The following is a 15,914-nucleotide window of genomic DNA, read 5'->3' as shown; positions in this document are numbered from 1 at the left end:
TGATATTCGTTGAGATACGATTTATTTACTTTTTCTGGTCGAATGAGGATAATTGACTCGAAACTATTCCCTCCCAGTCGTCGGGGCTTCTGTCAGTGGTGAGCAACTAGGGAGGAAGAAGTTGGGTACTCTGGGTTCTGTCTTCATATCCGCCGGTGCTATACTGCTTGAGTGCCCCTCATATGTTCATCTCAGCCACGCGGTCTCAAGGGCAGGCCATGTATTGGTAGCTCTGAGGATAGACACGCTGATCTGTCATCAGTACCGCCACTACTCCTGTCCAGCACATCGAAACATCCCTGGCAAAACGGCACGGGAAGCGTAGTGTCTAGTCACTTGGATCAACGGCGGCCTATCCTTCGAGGGCGTGGCCATCGCTTGGCGCCTGCCCCTGGCTCGGCAGTCCATCGGCCACTGCCTGCCAACTGTAGTCCGCAATATCGTATAAGCATGAAACCTTCCCATAGCTACCTTAAACCCTCAGCCTTCAGTAGGGCTTCTACATATCCTTGCGCACATATTCCACGGGCCCTTGATAGACGTACCGACTCCTAAAGAAGTAGTACATCATAGCAAAGACCACGACAACACTGTAGACAAGACAAGACCAGTTCATATCCGCCGGAGAAGGGTTAGGCGCAGTAGGGAAGAACAAAAAGGGGAACATGACGACCAAGAAGGCGAGCGCCGCGAGGTTGATCGGCAAGCCCGCCCGGCCGAGGTCGAAGCGCGAGCGAGGCAGTGGGCCTCGCCGCTTCGAGAATCGTCTGATAATGATGGCGCCGAGCGTGAGGATGTAGGAGGTGTAGAGACCGACCTGCCCGATGGCGGTGATCACGTTGAAGGCGATGCTGGAGCCGATGATGATTAGGGACAGGAGGGCCGTGATTACCAGGGTCGTCATCACGGCATTCAGGGGTATGTCCCAACCAGGCGGAACCTTGGGTACCAAATGTCCAACTATTAGTGACCGTCGTGTCTCTCTCACACTGTGAGACTTACAGTGGCGAGCCATCTCGAGTAAGGCAGCCCTTTATCCCTCGCGAAGGCAAAGAGCTGCCGCGACGACGTCGTCACGCCATTGACAGCACAGAACAAGAGCAGGACCGCCATGAGGGCAGTCAAAATCGACGTACTCACGCGGCTCTTTGTTGCATCCAGGAGGACCTGGACGTACACCTGACCCGTCCGGGAATCGAGCAGCTCGCTGGCATGGTCGCCCACTGTCATCATGATAGTGACGATCATGACGAAACCGACCGTGTAGTTGATAGCCGCCGTCACCACCATGGACCGCGGCAGCACCCACGAAGCGTCCCGGACCTCCTCGGACAGATGGCAGGCCGAGTCGGCGCCGATCAGCGTCACCGATGGACCCAAGATACCCACGAGCGTCGCCAGGCCCACGCTTCCCCATCCGGCGTTGTCCTGGAACTCGGTCCAGGCCTTCTTCCTCCGGTCGTCGCCATATCTACCCTCCTCCTCCCCCTCCTCCTCCAAAGCCCCGGCCGCCATGCGCCACAGCACCGCCAGGAAAGCCACGAAGCCCAGCACGTTCAGCGCGCCGACCAGCACTTCAAACAGCGGCAGCTGGCGCGCCAGCACCGTGTTGAAGACGATGGCGAGCACGGTGATGGCGATGGACAGCAGGGTGCCGTGCCAGCCCTCGATCTGGTACGACGGCACGTTCAGGGCGATGAGGGCCTCGAACTGCTGCGCGGCGGTGTACGAGGTGACGACCAAGGCGGTCTGCCAACCGAGGGCGCTGAACCAGCCTGCACAGCGACAATGGAAACCCGTTGAGTTAGTCGTGATACATGGGCATATACGGAACACCAATCAGTCCTCCCCCAAATAGGTACCTACCGACCATGTAACTCAGGAACTTCTGGTGTCGCTGCGGTGCGAATTCGGATACCCAGTGATACTGCCCTCCTGAAATCGGAGCCCTAGAAAGGGGGTATGAAGTTGTCAATAAAATGCGTTCTTTCGCTTAGCCCGCCCCTGAGAAAAGATACACTCACATCGATGCCATCTCGGCCATTGACAGTGTACTCAGCATCAAACCAACACATGTGACGAAGAACATCCAGATGGCGCCAGCAGGCCCGCCATTCAGTGTCGAGATGCCCGCGATTCTAGCGGTCGGGCCAGCATATGTTAGTAAACCCCTTTACCGAAACCTCTTCACCAAGAATGCATACGAAGAAAGGAATTGGCTTGCATAAGAGAGAATTCCCAACCGCTTCCAATGATTACGGCGTATCCGACAATGGAGAGGAAGCGGAAGTTACGCTACAAGTCGAGCCCGAGGTCGGGTAATATCCGTCAGTTAGTGACCGGGCATCTAAATGAAGACTAATGGCTTCTCTCTTACCCGAAGCTGCTGCTCCTTATTAAGACGGCGCATATCCGTCTGGTCATGTCGAGTACCGATTTTCGCGTCTTGCGTTCTCTCGTCCCTGCCCGACTCTTGACGAGCCCCTTCAGTATGATAGGCCCTATCTCTGCCATGCATTCCCGCCGGAAGTACTCTGGGATTTTAAGAGGGCTGTAGTAGAAATAAATGAGGAAAAGTTAGTTGTTGAACAGGGTGACAGTCATGAATAAGTACCCAAGCTGTATCATCTTGCCAAGCGGGGTCGCCCGAATGACTGGCTGGCTCCCATGCTGTGTTACCTTGGACGGCTATAATACACGAAACATGCAGCTATATCGACCAATCTCTGCGTCAGTGTCCGTGAACCTAGCGTATCCTACATGGAATCTGTTAGGTGGTGATACGACCTAGATGTCGCAGATAACACACCCCTAAGGGCACGCAGTAAGCTTGCCCATACCAGAATAACCAATGGTCTAGTCGGAGGAAATTGACCGTCAATGGGGTTGAATGGGCGAAGAAGAATTGGCATCTTGAATCCTGAATAGAGGTAGCTAGTCTGCCACTGAACAGTATCATCCACACGTAACATGTCCTCCCCGCCTTCTATATACAACCCCGCCAACGCCAAATCTACTCTTACGCTCAAGGGTATCCTCGGAAATATAAACCATGAAAAGAAAATCGAAAATCGGGGTATTTACAAGCAGAAGAAAAAGAAATACAAACAGAACACGCCCCCAAAGCTACTCCAAAGATGCGAAATCATGCCAAGCGCATTTCCGCGATCGGGCGCACCCGAAGCACTCCCCAATGCCATATCTAACAAAGTAACGCCAAAAATCAAGGGGAGAGAGATCATAAGCCATGTCGAACTCCCCATTCCTGTTCGCGAGATGGCGACTGCTCGGAGCGGCTCCTCGGCCGGGTTTTCACAAACCGGCCCGTCAGCATGGCCCGAGCAGCCTCCAGTCGCGCGTACACGTCCAGGGAATCTTCGGTGAGGGGCACGTGTCGATCAAGGTCTTCAAGGATGCTGATGCCTTCGTGGTTCCGGACGTGGATATTGGCCCCCAGTTCAAGCAGGACTCTCACGATGAACTTGCGTCCGAGTCGTGCCGCAACCTGCAAAGCGGTCTCGCCATTCCGATTGCGCGCTTCGAGCCTCGCGCCAGCCTGGATGAGCCGCGTCAAAATTGACTTCAGGTCTTCGTGCTCGTTGTCATCCTGAGTATGGTTGATGAATGCCATGAGAACGGTATCGCCGTTCATGTTGTAATGGTTCACGTCCGTACTGACTTCTAACAAGCATTCGAGAAATTCGCAACGCTTGCTCAGCGGTAGTACTTCCTTCTCTGGCTCGCCATTTGCGTCGATCTTGCGCTTGATAGATCGGTTGGGCGGGACCCGCCCTTGGGCTGCCCCTGCCCCCAGCTTCACTTCAGCCAAGCAGTGGAGTCCATTACGACCTTGAGAGTCCTCTGCCGTAGGCTGGCTACTGCCCGAGAGTATCTGGTTGATTAGCCTGAGAAGTTGAGCTTCGTGTTCAAGTTTAGCCTGACTGGCGTCCGTCGGCGGTATGGTCAATCGCGGGCTTCCATCTTGGATCGAGGACATCGTGGAAGCACGTCCGATCATTGGACGGATTCCGAAAGCGTCGCGCCGGTTGAGAGTAACCACGTTGAAATGCTGAGTTATGCTTCGTATCCGATCATGGCCAAACTTGTGCTGCCGGAGAATGTGGAAAAAGGAGCGACCATAGACATCAGTCACGTAGAAATCAAACTGCACGTGTCTCAGGGCGTTGACAAGCATATTCAACAGGATTTCATTTTCGAACCAATGGTCGTGAAGGACGTGAAGTAGTGTCTGACCGGCAGTGTTGCTTGCGGCTAAGGCAGCTCGATAGCGCCGATCGTGTGAGGCTTCTCCAACGAGCTCAATCAGTTTTGGCTCCAACCCTTCAGCCATCGCCAATTGATGGAACGTTGTGTTGCCAAACGAGTCTGACCAGGAAGCAGGGTCCGGAATTTCCCCTTGAAGAAGGGGCACTACATCCAAGAAATCGCCGGGGAGGGTGTATGCACGATCCAAACGGTCTTCCGGGACGTGCTGCCGTTGATTGATAGGCGAACCTGACGGGGACTTCTCGGTGTTGGCATCGGCGGAGAGAGTGAAGCGTTTGATGATACGGAATATGTCCTTGACGTCTGAGCGATCGAATTTTGGATCGGCTTCGAGCTTGTCGCGCACTTGATAGTACGCGTCCCGACTGCTGCCGGTGCTGAAGTTGGTAGAAGTAGTGAGAGATGTCTCCTGGCGATTGGGACTCTTGAAACAGACCCTGCCTAGTGAGTTGTGCGATGCATTGGTGTTGAAAGTGACAGACTGCATGCTATCCGGCCTATTCCAGTTGTAGGAGTCGATCTGCTCGCTCTTTTCTTCGGCCTTGTCGCTTGAATGTGCTGACGACGTCGACACCGTAGCACCATCAATCGACTCGGTCTTCACCTGCGGGCAGCAGCCGTCAGGAATCGCGCTCCCAGGTCGGACTTGCTGTCGTACCTCCGAGGAGCAACGGTGCTTGCGATGCCACCTCGCTCGGTCGCTTTTCTTGAGGCCATCGATACGCTCCCGTTGCTCGTCGAGGTCTTTGGGACGCATCCATCGAGGATCTTTGCCAAGCAATTTGTTCAGATGTTTGCTGGCTGCTTCCTTGCTAAAGAGGGCGTAAGTCACACTGCACAAGTAATGGTATGGAAGGAACGGCACAAACCCTGGAACGAAGACCTCATCTGTCAGAAGGTCGAGAATCTGTTCGACCTTGAGACTTGTGAAAAGGTAAAGCCGTGCAAGCTTGCGAGCCCGGGGGTCTGTCCACTCCTTCGGTCGGCCGCCTCGGTTGGTGCGGTTCGTCGCTGTACTAGTTGCGGGCGATACCGCTGACATGGGATCCATGGACACCAGGTTGTATAAGGAAGTATATACCAAGACGATGTGTCCCAAACAGGAGGATTCTGAGACGGTTCCGTGTCTTAAAACAAACGATTGATTACTTGAAATGCGCAAATCAACTCTTCCCGAGTGTGGGAAATGGAAAGGGAAAAAGTATGAGAGCCATCTCGCAGGCGAGGCTGGCGCTTATGTTCCGTTCAAGAGATAAGTAGATTTGTGTGAGAGAGGGTCGCAGGTAGCAGGTCGGTCATACCCGTGTATGGGCCGGATGGGTGGCCGCTGGGAGGGGTAACTGCAGATTGGATGGGCTTCTGCTTCTGGGAGCCGCATCGAATGTACAGCGAACCAGTACTCGGCTCGACTGTGCCTTGATCGAGGCCAGGAACCGCGACCGCAACCAGTCAGCTGTCTCACCCGCTTCGTGCAGCTTGCAGTAGATTGACCCATGCATCCCCCAGGTTCCCTCGCAAATTGTATATCACCCCCCAATGGGTTGGCCGTTCCAAGTCGTTGTTCTACCTGTGGTTAACAGAGCATAGCGAGCGTACTGTGTTTGGCTCCAAACCCTGTAACGTAATTAACCATGCCCCTATGTCAAGCAAATTCTCTTTTGATACTTGATCAATTGAAGCATGTCATGGCACGCAGTTTGTTGTTTCTTTTTGTCGTACCAGGACTGAGGTAAGTGGTGTTGGTGGTGGTGGGGCTGAGTATGCGAAGCATTTGTGGCTGTGGGAACAATAGTCCACGGTCCACGATCCCTCCCAATCGTGAATGGCTCAGCAACCCTCACAATGGGCTGTGCGTAGATGCCTTGTCTGTCTCGAACCATCAGCTAGTCAGACTAAGCAATGTGGAAAAACCAAGCAGCCAAGAGCATCCCCAGATCGAAAAGAAGGGTTCCAGAGATGCCGATCCGGCTTCCCAACCCGGGGCCTGATAGGGTGTTAGTGGAATAAGGCAACCTCCAGGCAACACTGCTACCTAGAGCCATGAGCTGTTCGATCCCGCACCTCACACCGAACATCATCTTATTGTTTTGAACCTGATCAAAATCGCTCATTGTCGTCAAGGTTCACGCCAAGCATTGCCAACTCATCAACCAGTTCGATCAAATGTTTCCAACAGTGGCTGCTAAGGTTCGTCACATCACGACTCGACTGATTGTGCTGGTGCATGGTAACCCGGGGTCCAGAGAGTTAGTACAGTCAAATTGATATGACGCAACATAGCTACACAGTCCCTCCCTACCCCCTTGACCATATCAACTCTCGTATTAGCATCATTGATATTTGTTTCCTTTTCCCTTAGTGATCTTGTATTATACCTGTCAGTGTGCTCGAATTCTCAACGCCGTCCGGGCCGCAAGTAGGCGGCGGTGCAAATGCAAAGCGGGCCATTCAGAGCATCGCCACTCCGGGCTGCATTAGTATGACTTTGGGGCCCGGGAATCGTCCCCCGACTCTCAAATTGGTCGTTTGCTTCCTCTCCGTCACGAATTGTCTGCTCAAATCAGGTAATTGCACAATTGTGTAGATATAGGGTGGAAGACCGAAAAGAAGAAAAGAAAAGAAAAAGGTGCACAGGTTGGCCAAGACTCGTCATCTCAATCTTGATCAACCGATTTTGGGAGTCGGCAGCGTCATGTTCAATCTTCAATGGTTTTTCCATATCAAGTTTGCCACTTGCGGAGGTAGTGGTATGGGAGCGTCCGGATTTCATCACCCTAGGCCAGGAACCATATGCAGGTACAGAGCATCCGGTTGGCTCCGCTGGGAAATTAGATGTCAATTGTCATCCCAGCCCTCATGCCCCCGTGACGGGAGAATCATCTCATGTGTATATCTCTAAGGACCTAAATTCCATTTAGGGTGTCGAGCAAGGATTTAGCAACTGACGTGGCACCAGTCTCAAACTGTTCTCAACAAGCCTTGATCAAAACTAGAAGGAACATTATGATGCTTCTTGAGAAAGGAAAAGATAGGGTGTAATGGCCGCGTATGACTTTCTTACACTTCCGTGTAAAGAATCGGTGCCGTGCTAGTAGAGCAAAACCGACGGAACGGAGCATTTCGGTTTCTCTCCCTAATCTCAGTCAAGCCATCGGGTTTCAAGTCACAGCAGATGACACTCAACTTTTTCCATTTCACCAAGTACTTCTCGTGTTTTCGTCCTGGGAGGGAATGACACTCCTGGGTAGTCTTTTATATATAAGAAGCCCATTCAGTACTGTTCAGAATGAAGATATTCGTAGAAACTCACCTCAATAGACAAGCAACTTTGACAGTCTTACCTTGTATCTTCTCGCGATAACCAGTCCAATATCGGCATATATACTTCCTGATATCGATATCCAGATAATAGCCAAGCACCCAGTGCCGCTGACTGCCATCTCTTGGGCCTGGTATAAGCACACAGCCACAGTACTGCAGACACCATGACGCGATCAAGCTCCAGCAACACCCATGTGAGGTAAGACTGCAAACCCTGTCCTGGGTATATCGGTCCGCATCACAGAGTACCCGCTAACCATAGGCAGCTCAAGCTCCAAAAGCAGCTCGACCTTTCATGATGCTCTAGATCGGGTCCCACGTCACGACAAGCTATCAGAATACGTCAAGCACAACGACCCCATGGAGAGGTTTTGGGTGAATGGCGAGTCGAGCAGGTCCGCGAAATCTTCGAAGAAACGAGGCTCAGGAGCTCGGGATTCGAAGCGAACAAGCACTAGTCGGTAGGGATGACGGCTTTTAGATCATGAAGCCTGGGTGGCCTGGCCTGAGAAACTTGGCACTGTCGGTCGTCTCACTGCCAGTTCGCGCGGTACATATCTCTCTTCGCGGGTCGAAGTCAGATCGCATAGCATTAAGGAGTTCAAGGGGTTTTGTCTGTTGATGAGTTTCGCTTGATTTGTTCAATACACACCTATTCATACGCTTGTAAGCTCATCTGTCCAGTGATGTCCCTACCATTTCCCTTCCATACTCCTTAGTAACGCAAGCCATGCCATATTGTACAGGTCAACCAATAATAAGAAGAGAACCTCCGGGAATCCCGGTCATCGTTCGGCTTTCTCGCGTTCCAATCTTTCTTGTTTCACTCTTTCCCGGCGTTGCTTTTCTTCGATGCGCACCGTCCTTAGACTTTTCTTCAAATTCCAATCTCCATGGGAGCTCTAGTCCATCAACCCATAGGGATCGAGATCAACATCGATCTCGTCCCGCAGCAGTTCGGTAAGTGATGAGCCGTCGCGGAGATATACCCAGGCACCGACGGCCGTGTCTTGCTTGGCGCTCTGATCTTCACTAATGACCACCCAGTCGTAGCGCTTCGGGCCCGTCTGGGGCGAGGACAGCCAGATCTGCTTGTTCGGAGGCTGCTTGTTGATGACGTAGACACCATGCTTGGTTCTAACATTCATGACGCCGGACTACATGGCAAGCAGGACGTTAGCCGTTGGTTACATAGTTCAACGGAGCACAAGAGGGGGCGGCGCATGGTGAAAACTCACGCTGTACTCGACATCAATGTCGTCGGAATCATCCTGTCTCTCTTCCAGATGCGCGAGGAGGTGGTCGAGATACGCGTCGGACAGTTCGTGGTACCGCTGATCGGTGATTTCGTAGGGCTTGGCGTTCTTCAGCTGGTCTGGCGTAAGAGGCTTCGCGGATCGTGACGTCGTGGAAAACAGGGCTCGCGAGACAGGCGTCGCGGGTGTGAAAGTCGTACGAGCCTTCTGAGGCAGCAAGAACCGTGTGCTGGTGCTGGCACCAGCCACGCGGCCTTGGAGTGCGCGGCCGGCGAGGCGGCCGAGTCTACTGAAGCTTGATCGGGACATTGCGACAAAGTTGTGGTGTTTTGTTCAATGAATTGATCAATCGACGTATGGGTTCCAAGAAACCCAAGAAAGGAAGGGGGTTTGTATGGCAGTAATAGTTTTGCTTGGGCGTCTCGTGAGTCTTAGAAAATGAAAGATTGTGTCAATGCATACTCCTCTCCTGAGTGATGCAGATGCTGTGAACCCCAAAGAGGATCAATGGGTGTTTGCTTTTCACAATTGCATCAAGCAATTGCGTCAAGCCGAAGCTCCCCGCGAAAGCTCCATTCGGCTTTGTTGACTTAGCGCCCCGAAGCTGCCAGGCACTCGCTGCTTCCCCGCTACGGTTGGGCCCAAGCTCCTGTTCAAGGTACCCCAGACAATCGACGTTGTACATAGGGGTCTTGTCAAGCACTTGAGGGCAGTTCCTTCTGCACCAGTCCCATCAATCAATCAATCCTGATCTGCTAGTCGACTAGGTATATTAGACTACCGATGCTATATATAACTGTACACTCATACCAAATATTAATTATTTCAGTATTTCCATCACTTGCCAAGCTCTTCGTCAGAGCCATTGTGTCGGTAATATTGCCGTACGTCTCGTGACTTCCTCCACGCGCTTCCAGAGGCACGCCAAGACCCGACTATTCATGTGTCCTCCAAGACCCATGCCGGTGATATTTAACGAGCACATCCTCAGTGGGTTGCCAAGACGTCAAGCTGCCAGAATGTGCTTGACCTGACCCGAAACTGTTGATGGGAAACAGCAGCACGTCACCGTACAATGTCGGCTCCTGCAAGAAGGAGAGATTGCGCATGTCGGTCAGTCCCGGCTCCTGTTCCTGCATGTGGCGCCAAACGGCACTCGTCCACACTGTCGGGCCAGTGGTATCGACGAGTTCTTGGTTGCTCAAGTCCAACTTGTCGACGGTAGTCTTGTACTTCTCCGTGTCAAGTTGGATACTGCGGAGCACGGAATCCACCAAGTCTTCCATGATCGGGTGATGAGGCGTGGCCCCAATCGTCCATTGCGCAAACTGTATCGGGTAGACGAACCATTTCTGATCTTCCTCATCTCGTATGTCCCTCTCGATCCCAACCAGTATCCTTGCGCTGTCTCTATATTGCTTCGGCACCCATTCGTTGATCGGTCTTACAGCAGTCGTATCCATGTCGGTGTAAATTCCGCCGTCGGCAAGGAGAACCAAGTAACGTAGGAGGTCGGATTTCATTCCCGGATTCTGTATATCCCTGAAGGTCTCAAGTATGTCTGACCGGCCAGGGAAATGCTCGTCAATGAAGGCCAAGGCACCTTCTGTGCTGATTCTGGTATAGGTGTAGTCGGGGTTCATGTGCAGCCACGAGTGATCGTGTGCCTCCCAGATGCCCTTTGCGTGGACGCTATCAGGTACTGGTAACAGTACCTGCCATATCTGTCGTGGAATAAGAGATGGTGCAGTCGCGGCGGAAGGAGACATCCAATGAAGTCTTGCGGGCTGTACCATCGCCAACACAAGGCCGAGGTAGGGCAAGGCGATCAGGTAGGTCAGATATAATAAGCATGCAAACAGAAAGGTACGGGTGAGTACAAATGCCTGTCTGCGAAGGCGTGATACCGTTGCTGATAGGGCCTTCCATAGTTGGAAGCGGTGCCTCCGTGGAAGCTTCGTCATAATTCCTTCCCGTCCTTGGTACCAGCCGGACTCTAGGGTATGCGATTAGAACATCAGGCCTCCTTGGGAACTCGATATGCAGCTTATGAATAGGATAGAGATGTGAAGAAAACGCTTCAATTTTGCAGCCCAAGGGGCGAACCTCAAGCAGATAGATTGGAACAGATTATCTGGTATAAACCTTTGGATATTAGATTTGGGTTCGATGTGGAAGGAAGGCATAGTAAATAAGACGCACCTGTCACGTGCACATGCTGAAAGGCCGGGAGAATACTGGCAATCGCGTCAAACCTCGTGCCATAATCCCAAGAGAAGTAGATTCGGCGGATCAAATGTGTCTGGTATCTGTACTGAATTGATATATTCAATGGCTTACCACGTTCCTCTGGGCCATGTGCTTTTGATTGCGTGCCGAACCCTGATTTCTGTCCCCCTTTCTCCTTTGCTCCATACTTTACAAGACTCTGCCCAGTCTTCACGACCATGTCGATTAATACATCTTGAATGGAGGTTCCGATGATGGTCTCAACTTGTCAGGTTCCCTTGGTGACATTTACAACAAGCCATCATCAAATTGCTCACAGTCCAGCTCGACAGATAACCCACGTAAGAATATACAGTATCATGAAGTGTCTGTAAGTGGATATGCGCACCTGATCACATGATGGGAGCATAGTAACGCATCCTGTTCTCCGGGTCCCATTGAGCCTTCACGCTCTTCAGCTTCTCCAGCCTCCACTCCTCCCAGCCGTACATCTCTTGCAGGCTCTCGGTGCCGTGGGCGTAGTTCACATACGCCCGCAGGTGCTGGGGATCCTCGCTGCCTTCCAGTAGGTGCTTGCGCAGCCTGCTGCCGTATTGCTGCGCCACCGGGTCGATCGCCGGATTCGGCTTGTATTGTATGTACGACGTGACGAGGATCTCGTCGCCGCGGTGCGGGAACGCCGTGCTGGCCTCGTCCACGGCCTGGACGCCCTGTGTCGAATAGCCCTCGAGCAGGAAGAACGACCCTGCCAGTTCTGGCACCTTTCGGAACGTCTCGTCGATGTCGTCGTACACCTTCCTCAGCGCGGCCGTATTGTACGTCTTCAGGCCGATGGGGTAACGGAGCGACATGAGACCGTACGCGCAAGCGGCTGCGTCCTCACTCATATATGTCAGCGCGGCCAGCTCGGGGACAGTCGCCTCCCCGGCGTTGACCATACGAGGCCCGATATCATGAATTGGCTTTGCGTATTCGCGCGCCTTGTCCACTGGCCCATCATAGATAATGGCGTACCAGATAATCGGCTATGAAACAATAAGCGCTGCTCCCAAATTCAAAAGACATCACGAATAAATTCACGTACGTGCTCTGGGTCAACTTCGGCCACGTTGATGATATAGCCCCAGTGGATTACCTCGGGAGGCTGGCTTTTCATCATCTCGTTGGTAAGCCCGTAAAGAGCCTCTAGCTTGTCCCCGAAGAAGATGAAGATCTCGTAAGACCACTTCGGGTTCTTGATGTCATATATGCGATACTCCCATTCCGTGACAAGACCGAAGTTATGCCCAGCACCCCGGATAGCCCAGAAGAGATCCGGGTTCGAATCTTCAGATACGGTCACGGCGTCGCCGTTGGGGAGCACCAAGCGGGCAGAGATGATCTGGTCAGCAGCTAGCCCATACTGGCCTTGGAGCCAGCCATGGCCGCCTCCGAGGATGGGCGCGGAGACACCGACGCACTCGCAGATGCCCGTCACTTTGAACAACAGTCAGAATCAGATTGGCATGGACTGAAGGGAGTGGGTTATTTGCCCGTCTGTTTTCCAGCGGCAATCAAGCCGTCAACAACCTGCTTCACATTGGCACCTCCTCCGACCCTTGCCGTTTTCCCGTCGGTGGACACATTAACGTGGTTGATGGCCCGGAAGTCTATTTGGATGGCATTCTTGGCCGCCGCCAGCGCCTCCGTTGCGCCGTGGCCTCCAGACCGTGCCACAAATGGCATGCCATGCTTGTTAGCATACCGGACCTAGGTGGCAATTGAGTTAAGCGAACTTGACAGTTGCTCGTCGGCGAAGGATTAGGATAGGCTCACTGCTTCTTGGACATCGCCCTCAGTGCCAGCTTTCACACAACAGCCACAATCTCGGGCGCGTGCCATTCTCTCCATCGACTCGTCAGGCCGGTAAATTCTGTGCTACCAGCAAGCACAATATTTCCCTCATCGGAGAGAGTTGGACCAAGTTCGGAAGAAATAAACATGGTGTAAACGAACAGTGATATCAAATTCAAGAACACTATGAGACATTGTTTATCGGTGTAGGTGCAGAGATTATAATCAAAATGATGTAAGACGGAATTATACGGTTGCCTAGATAAATAAACTGGATACACGTAGTCGTTTGGTATGTCATTGTTTAGCTGGGTGGCTTCGATTGGTGGTGTTAACCAACCGCGTACATAACCTTCGGCGGCATCCCGGGGCTGCCGAAACCCCTCTCCTGTGCCGCACCAGCTCCCGTTCTCGAAAAAGGACACGTCCTGCCCGGCTGAGGAGGTCACAGCTAACTAAAATGTTGATCTCCTACATCAATTGAGAACCTACGTTGCCTCTATATGATTATTCTGGAATTGAATGTTCCCATACTTCAGGCGTAGTCTCAGAAAGCCCGAACACGGGAGCATTCCAATTGGACAGACACGCTTTTAGCCCTTAGCTCCCAAGGAGGCCCCCTTCAGACCTTCAAAGAACATATACAAGTAAGCCACGAATGAAAGGTCTGGATTTGCCTGCAGAGAGAGGAGAGATATCACCTTAGCAAGTATTCGACACAGCAGGAAAGTGGCTGCAAGGGCTATAATCCGCAGTACCAGCAACATGGAGCTGGTCCTTTGCTTCGCCATACTAGGGATGGAGTGCGGTCATGCAGGAAATATTGGATGCTGTCCTACCCGCCGAGCCGTCACCATGGTTTTGCTGCAAGGGGTCTAATAGATTGGTGTAAAATGATAGTAGCAGTAGAGATCTAGACTCATACCAATTCTGGATATATCTGGCCGTCCAGTAAACCAGGTACGAAGGGGTCACAAAATACCTAGCCTAGATGACGCTATCATTATATTCGTAGTATAAACTGCTAGGTAGACGCTACAGAACATGTTTCCGGGCCAGACTGATTGAATATGATACAGGCCAAAGTTATATAAAGCTGAAGCTGGATCTGCCACAGCCAAGTTATGCAACTACTGCTCTATGCGCCAGGGTAGGGTAGCACACACCCCGTGTATCACAGCGTAAAAGGGGTAATTCACAGCTGCAGCAACTGTAAGCGAGTCAACTAGGTTGCATTGACAGCTTCATATCGCTTCGGATAACCTCACAAGCTAATATACTAACATGGACTGTTCTGTCCAGTGTGATTTGCGTGCATTTAATATATGCATAACTCTCCAAACTGAAGCAGATTAATCATCAAACTCAAGCATACACTAACAGACTTCAAATAAGCTCACTAATCAATGTATTAGAATTGATATGGCGGTCCGTAACTGCGTAGCCTGCATAAGTCGGTTTGAATAGTTGATGCGTTATATCCCAGGTTTCTTAACCTCTCGCAAGCAAATCAGCTGGAGATATAAAATGGCTAAAGTAGGACGAGTTGCTAAATAATTCCTCGGCAATCCTCCAGAGATGGCCTCTTGATTCCACAAAATACTATGAGTCCACTACGCCTGATGCAGAATGCTGGGATAGCCGCAGATGGCGAAAATCCACTCCAGCTGGGCAGGAGACCGAAAAGGGGCTCATCACACTTGGCCGTGGAGAAGTAAGGAGTCTCTACACGAAGAAGATAGCAACCATCTTCATATCTTTTCACTGTTGTTAGGTCACTTCGCTAATCCACTGCATAGGCACCATTCGGTTTACCTAAATTGGTCCTCCAGCCGAACTTCAACGTAGTCGAAGGAAGAATCTTGTATGGCTGTTGAAGATACTCACTCGTTGTGGACTCATAAGAGGGGGCTCCGATCCGATATCAACAGACACACACCTCGAAGGCAAGGGAGTTGAAAGCAAGGGGACGTCGAGAAGTAGTAGAAGAGCTCGATATGCTGATTACTACCTATCATGGCTTACAAGGGCAAAGGGGTAGCAGAAAAAATCAATATATATAGTCTATATTCTAGTTCTCATTCTGTATTCAACTCAGACATCAGTGCCACCAGTTTCTAGGAACATCGCCCTGGCCAAAAGCCCTCAACATCTCAACCCATTTCAGCACGATACTATACTTTCCTTCCCTACCTACTAAGTCACACTTCCAACCCCTTTGCTCGCAACCATGCAGTTAAGCATCAGAACCATTGCTTTCTTCACCTCCTTCCTGGCTTCTGGTAACAGTGTTCTCGCCGGCGTCACTCGCATCGAGAATCACTGCGGCTTCACCGTCTGGTGCGCATCCGCCAGAAGCGACGGCACCGCGAGTGCCACTCGGGCCGTGGGGGAGGCGGCAGCGCCACGTTCCAGAACATCAACAACGACAACATTGGCGTCTCCCTCAAGTGCGCTAACAACGCCGGGCTTTCGCAGCCTTTCCAGCTCGAGGGTACCAGTACGTTCAGGTCGTTTTCGTTTACTTTGTTCACTTCCCGTTGTCCTCTCCACCTTCCTGTGTATACACATATGCATTTTGAGGGTGTTGTGATTTTTCGTTTGATATTTGTCATCAGCAAACTGACGGGATATTTTACCTCCCTGCACACAGTCAAGGGCGGCGTCGCCTGGTATGACCTCAGCGCCGTCGATGGCGATCCGTTCCTTAACCAGCGCCGGGTGGGCTACTGGCCCAACACGAACTGCCAGATCGTCTGCAACCCAGGTGACAAGGGCTGCGAGTGGCCCTACCAGCAGACGTGCCCCAACCCAACCGACATGGTCTTAGCTCTCTGTTAAAGTAGATGCTCTATCAACTGGTATTGGTCATTTCAGAAAAGATGATATGCTTGTTGCTATGACACGGCTCTGTCTGTTGGAGCCATGCGATCTTTTTAGTGAAGTATTCTAGCTTGTTCGATCATGCCATTGGTGTTATTAAACGGG

General features: G+C 51.8%; 6 protein-coding genes across 6 annotated transcripts; 1 reads left to right on the top strand and 5 right to left on the bottom strand.

The window, feature by feature from the left end:
* Positions 1–499: 499 nt before the first annotated feature.
* Positions 500–2,044, bottom strand: PG997_000913 (amino acid transporter; the record flags this gene model as incomplete). The annotated part of the gene is made up of 4 exons (XM_066805228.1): positions 500–940; positions 1,003–1,775; positions 1,867–1,949; positions 2,025–2,044. 4 exons carry the CDS (start codon positions 2,042–2,044, stop codon positions 500–502), a joined length of 1,317 nt encoding a protein of 438 aa, XP_066675001.1.
* Positions 2,045–3,238: 1,194 nt separating this feature from the next.
* Positions 3,239–5,329, bottom strand: PG997_000912 (ankyrin; the record flags this gene model as incomplete). Its single annotated transcript, XM_066805227.1, has 1 exon — positions 3,239–5,329. One exon carries the CDS (start codon positions 5,327–5,329, stop codon positions 3,239–3,241), a length of 2,091 nt encoding a protein of 696 aa, XP_066675000.1.
* Positions 5,330–8,510: 3,181 nt separating this feature from the next.
* On the bottom strand, positions 8,511–9,173 carry PG997_000911 (uncharacterized protein; the record flags this gene model as incomplete). Its single annotated transcript, XM_066805226.1, has 2 exons — positions 8,511–8,765; positions 8,847–9,173. 2 exons carry the CDS (start codon positions 9,171–9,173, stop codon positions 8,511–8,513), a joined length of 582 nt encoding a protein of 193 aa, XP_066674999.1.
* Positions 9,174–9,799: 626 nt separating this feature from the next.
* PG997_000910 (Initiation-specific alpha-1-6-mannosyltransferase 2) lies at positions 9,800–10,633 on the bottom strand (the record flags this gene model as incomplete). Its single annotated transcript, XM_066805225.1, has 1 exon — positions 9,800–10,633. The coding sequence occupies one exon, from the start codon at positions 10,631–10,633 to the stop codon at positions 9,800–9,802; it is 834 nt and encodes a 277-aa protein (XP_066674998.1).
* An 852-nt stretch (positions 10,634–11,485) lies between these two features.
* PG997_000909 (FAD-linked oxidoreductase) lies at positions 11,486–13,075 on the bottom strand (the record flags this gene model as incomplete). The annotated part of the gene is made up of 4 exons (XM_066805224.1): positions 11,486–12,118; positions 12,178–12,552; positions 12,663–12,842; positions 12,947–13,075. The coding sequence occupies 4 exons, from the start codon at positions 13,073–13,075 to the stop codon at positions 11,486–11,488; spliced, it is 1,317 nt and encodes a 438-aa protein (XP_066674997.1).
* Positions 13,076–15,156: 2,081 nt separating this feature from the next.
* Positions 15,157–15,767, top strand: PG997_000908 (antigenic thaumatin domain-containing protein; the record flags this gene model as incomplete). Its single annotated transcript, XM_066805223.1, has 3 exons — positions 15,157–15,266; positions 15,329–15,426; positions 15,580–15,767. The coding sequence occupies 3 exons, from the start codon at positions 15,157–15,159 to the stop codon at positions 15,765–15,767; spliced, it is 396 nt and encodes a 131-aa protein (XP_066674996.1).
* Positions 15,768–15,914: the final 147 nt, after the last annotated feature.

This window comes from Apiospora hydei (genome assembly GCF_038363865.1).
Source record: "Apiospora hydei strain CBS 114990 chromosome Unknown utg000002l_segment0_segment0, whole genome shotgun sequence".
NCBI lineage: Eukaryota > Fungi > Ascomycota > Sordariomycetes > Amphisphaeriales > Apiosporaceae > Apiospora > Apiospora hydei.
The sequence above is the reverse complement of the archived record's forward strand: the minus strand, read 5'-3'. Positions and strand labels throughout refer to the sequence as shown.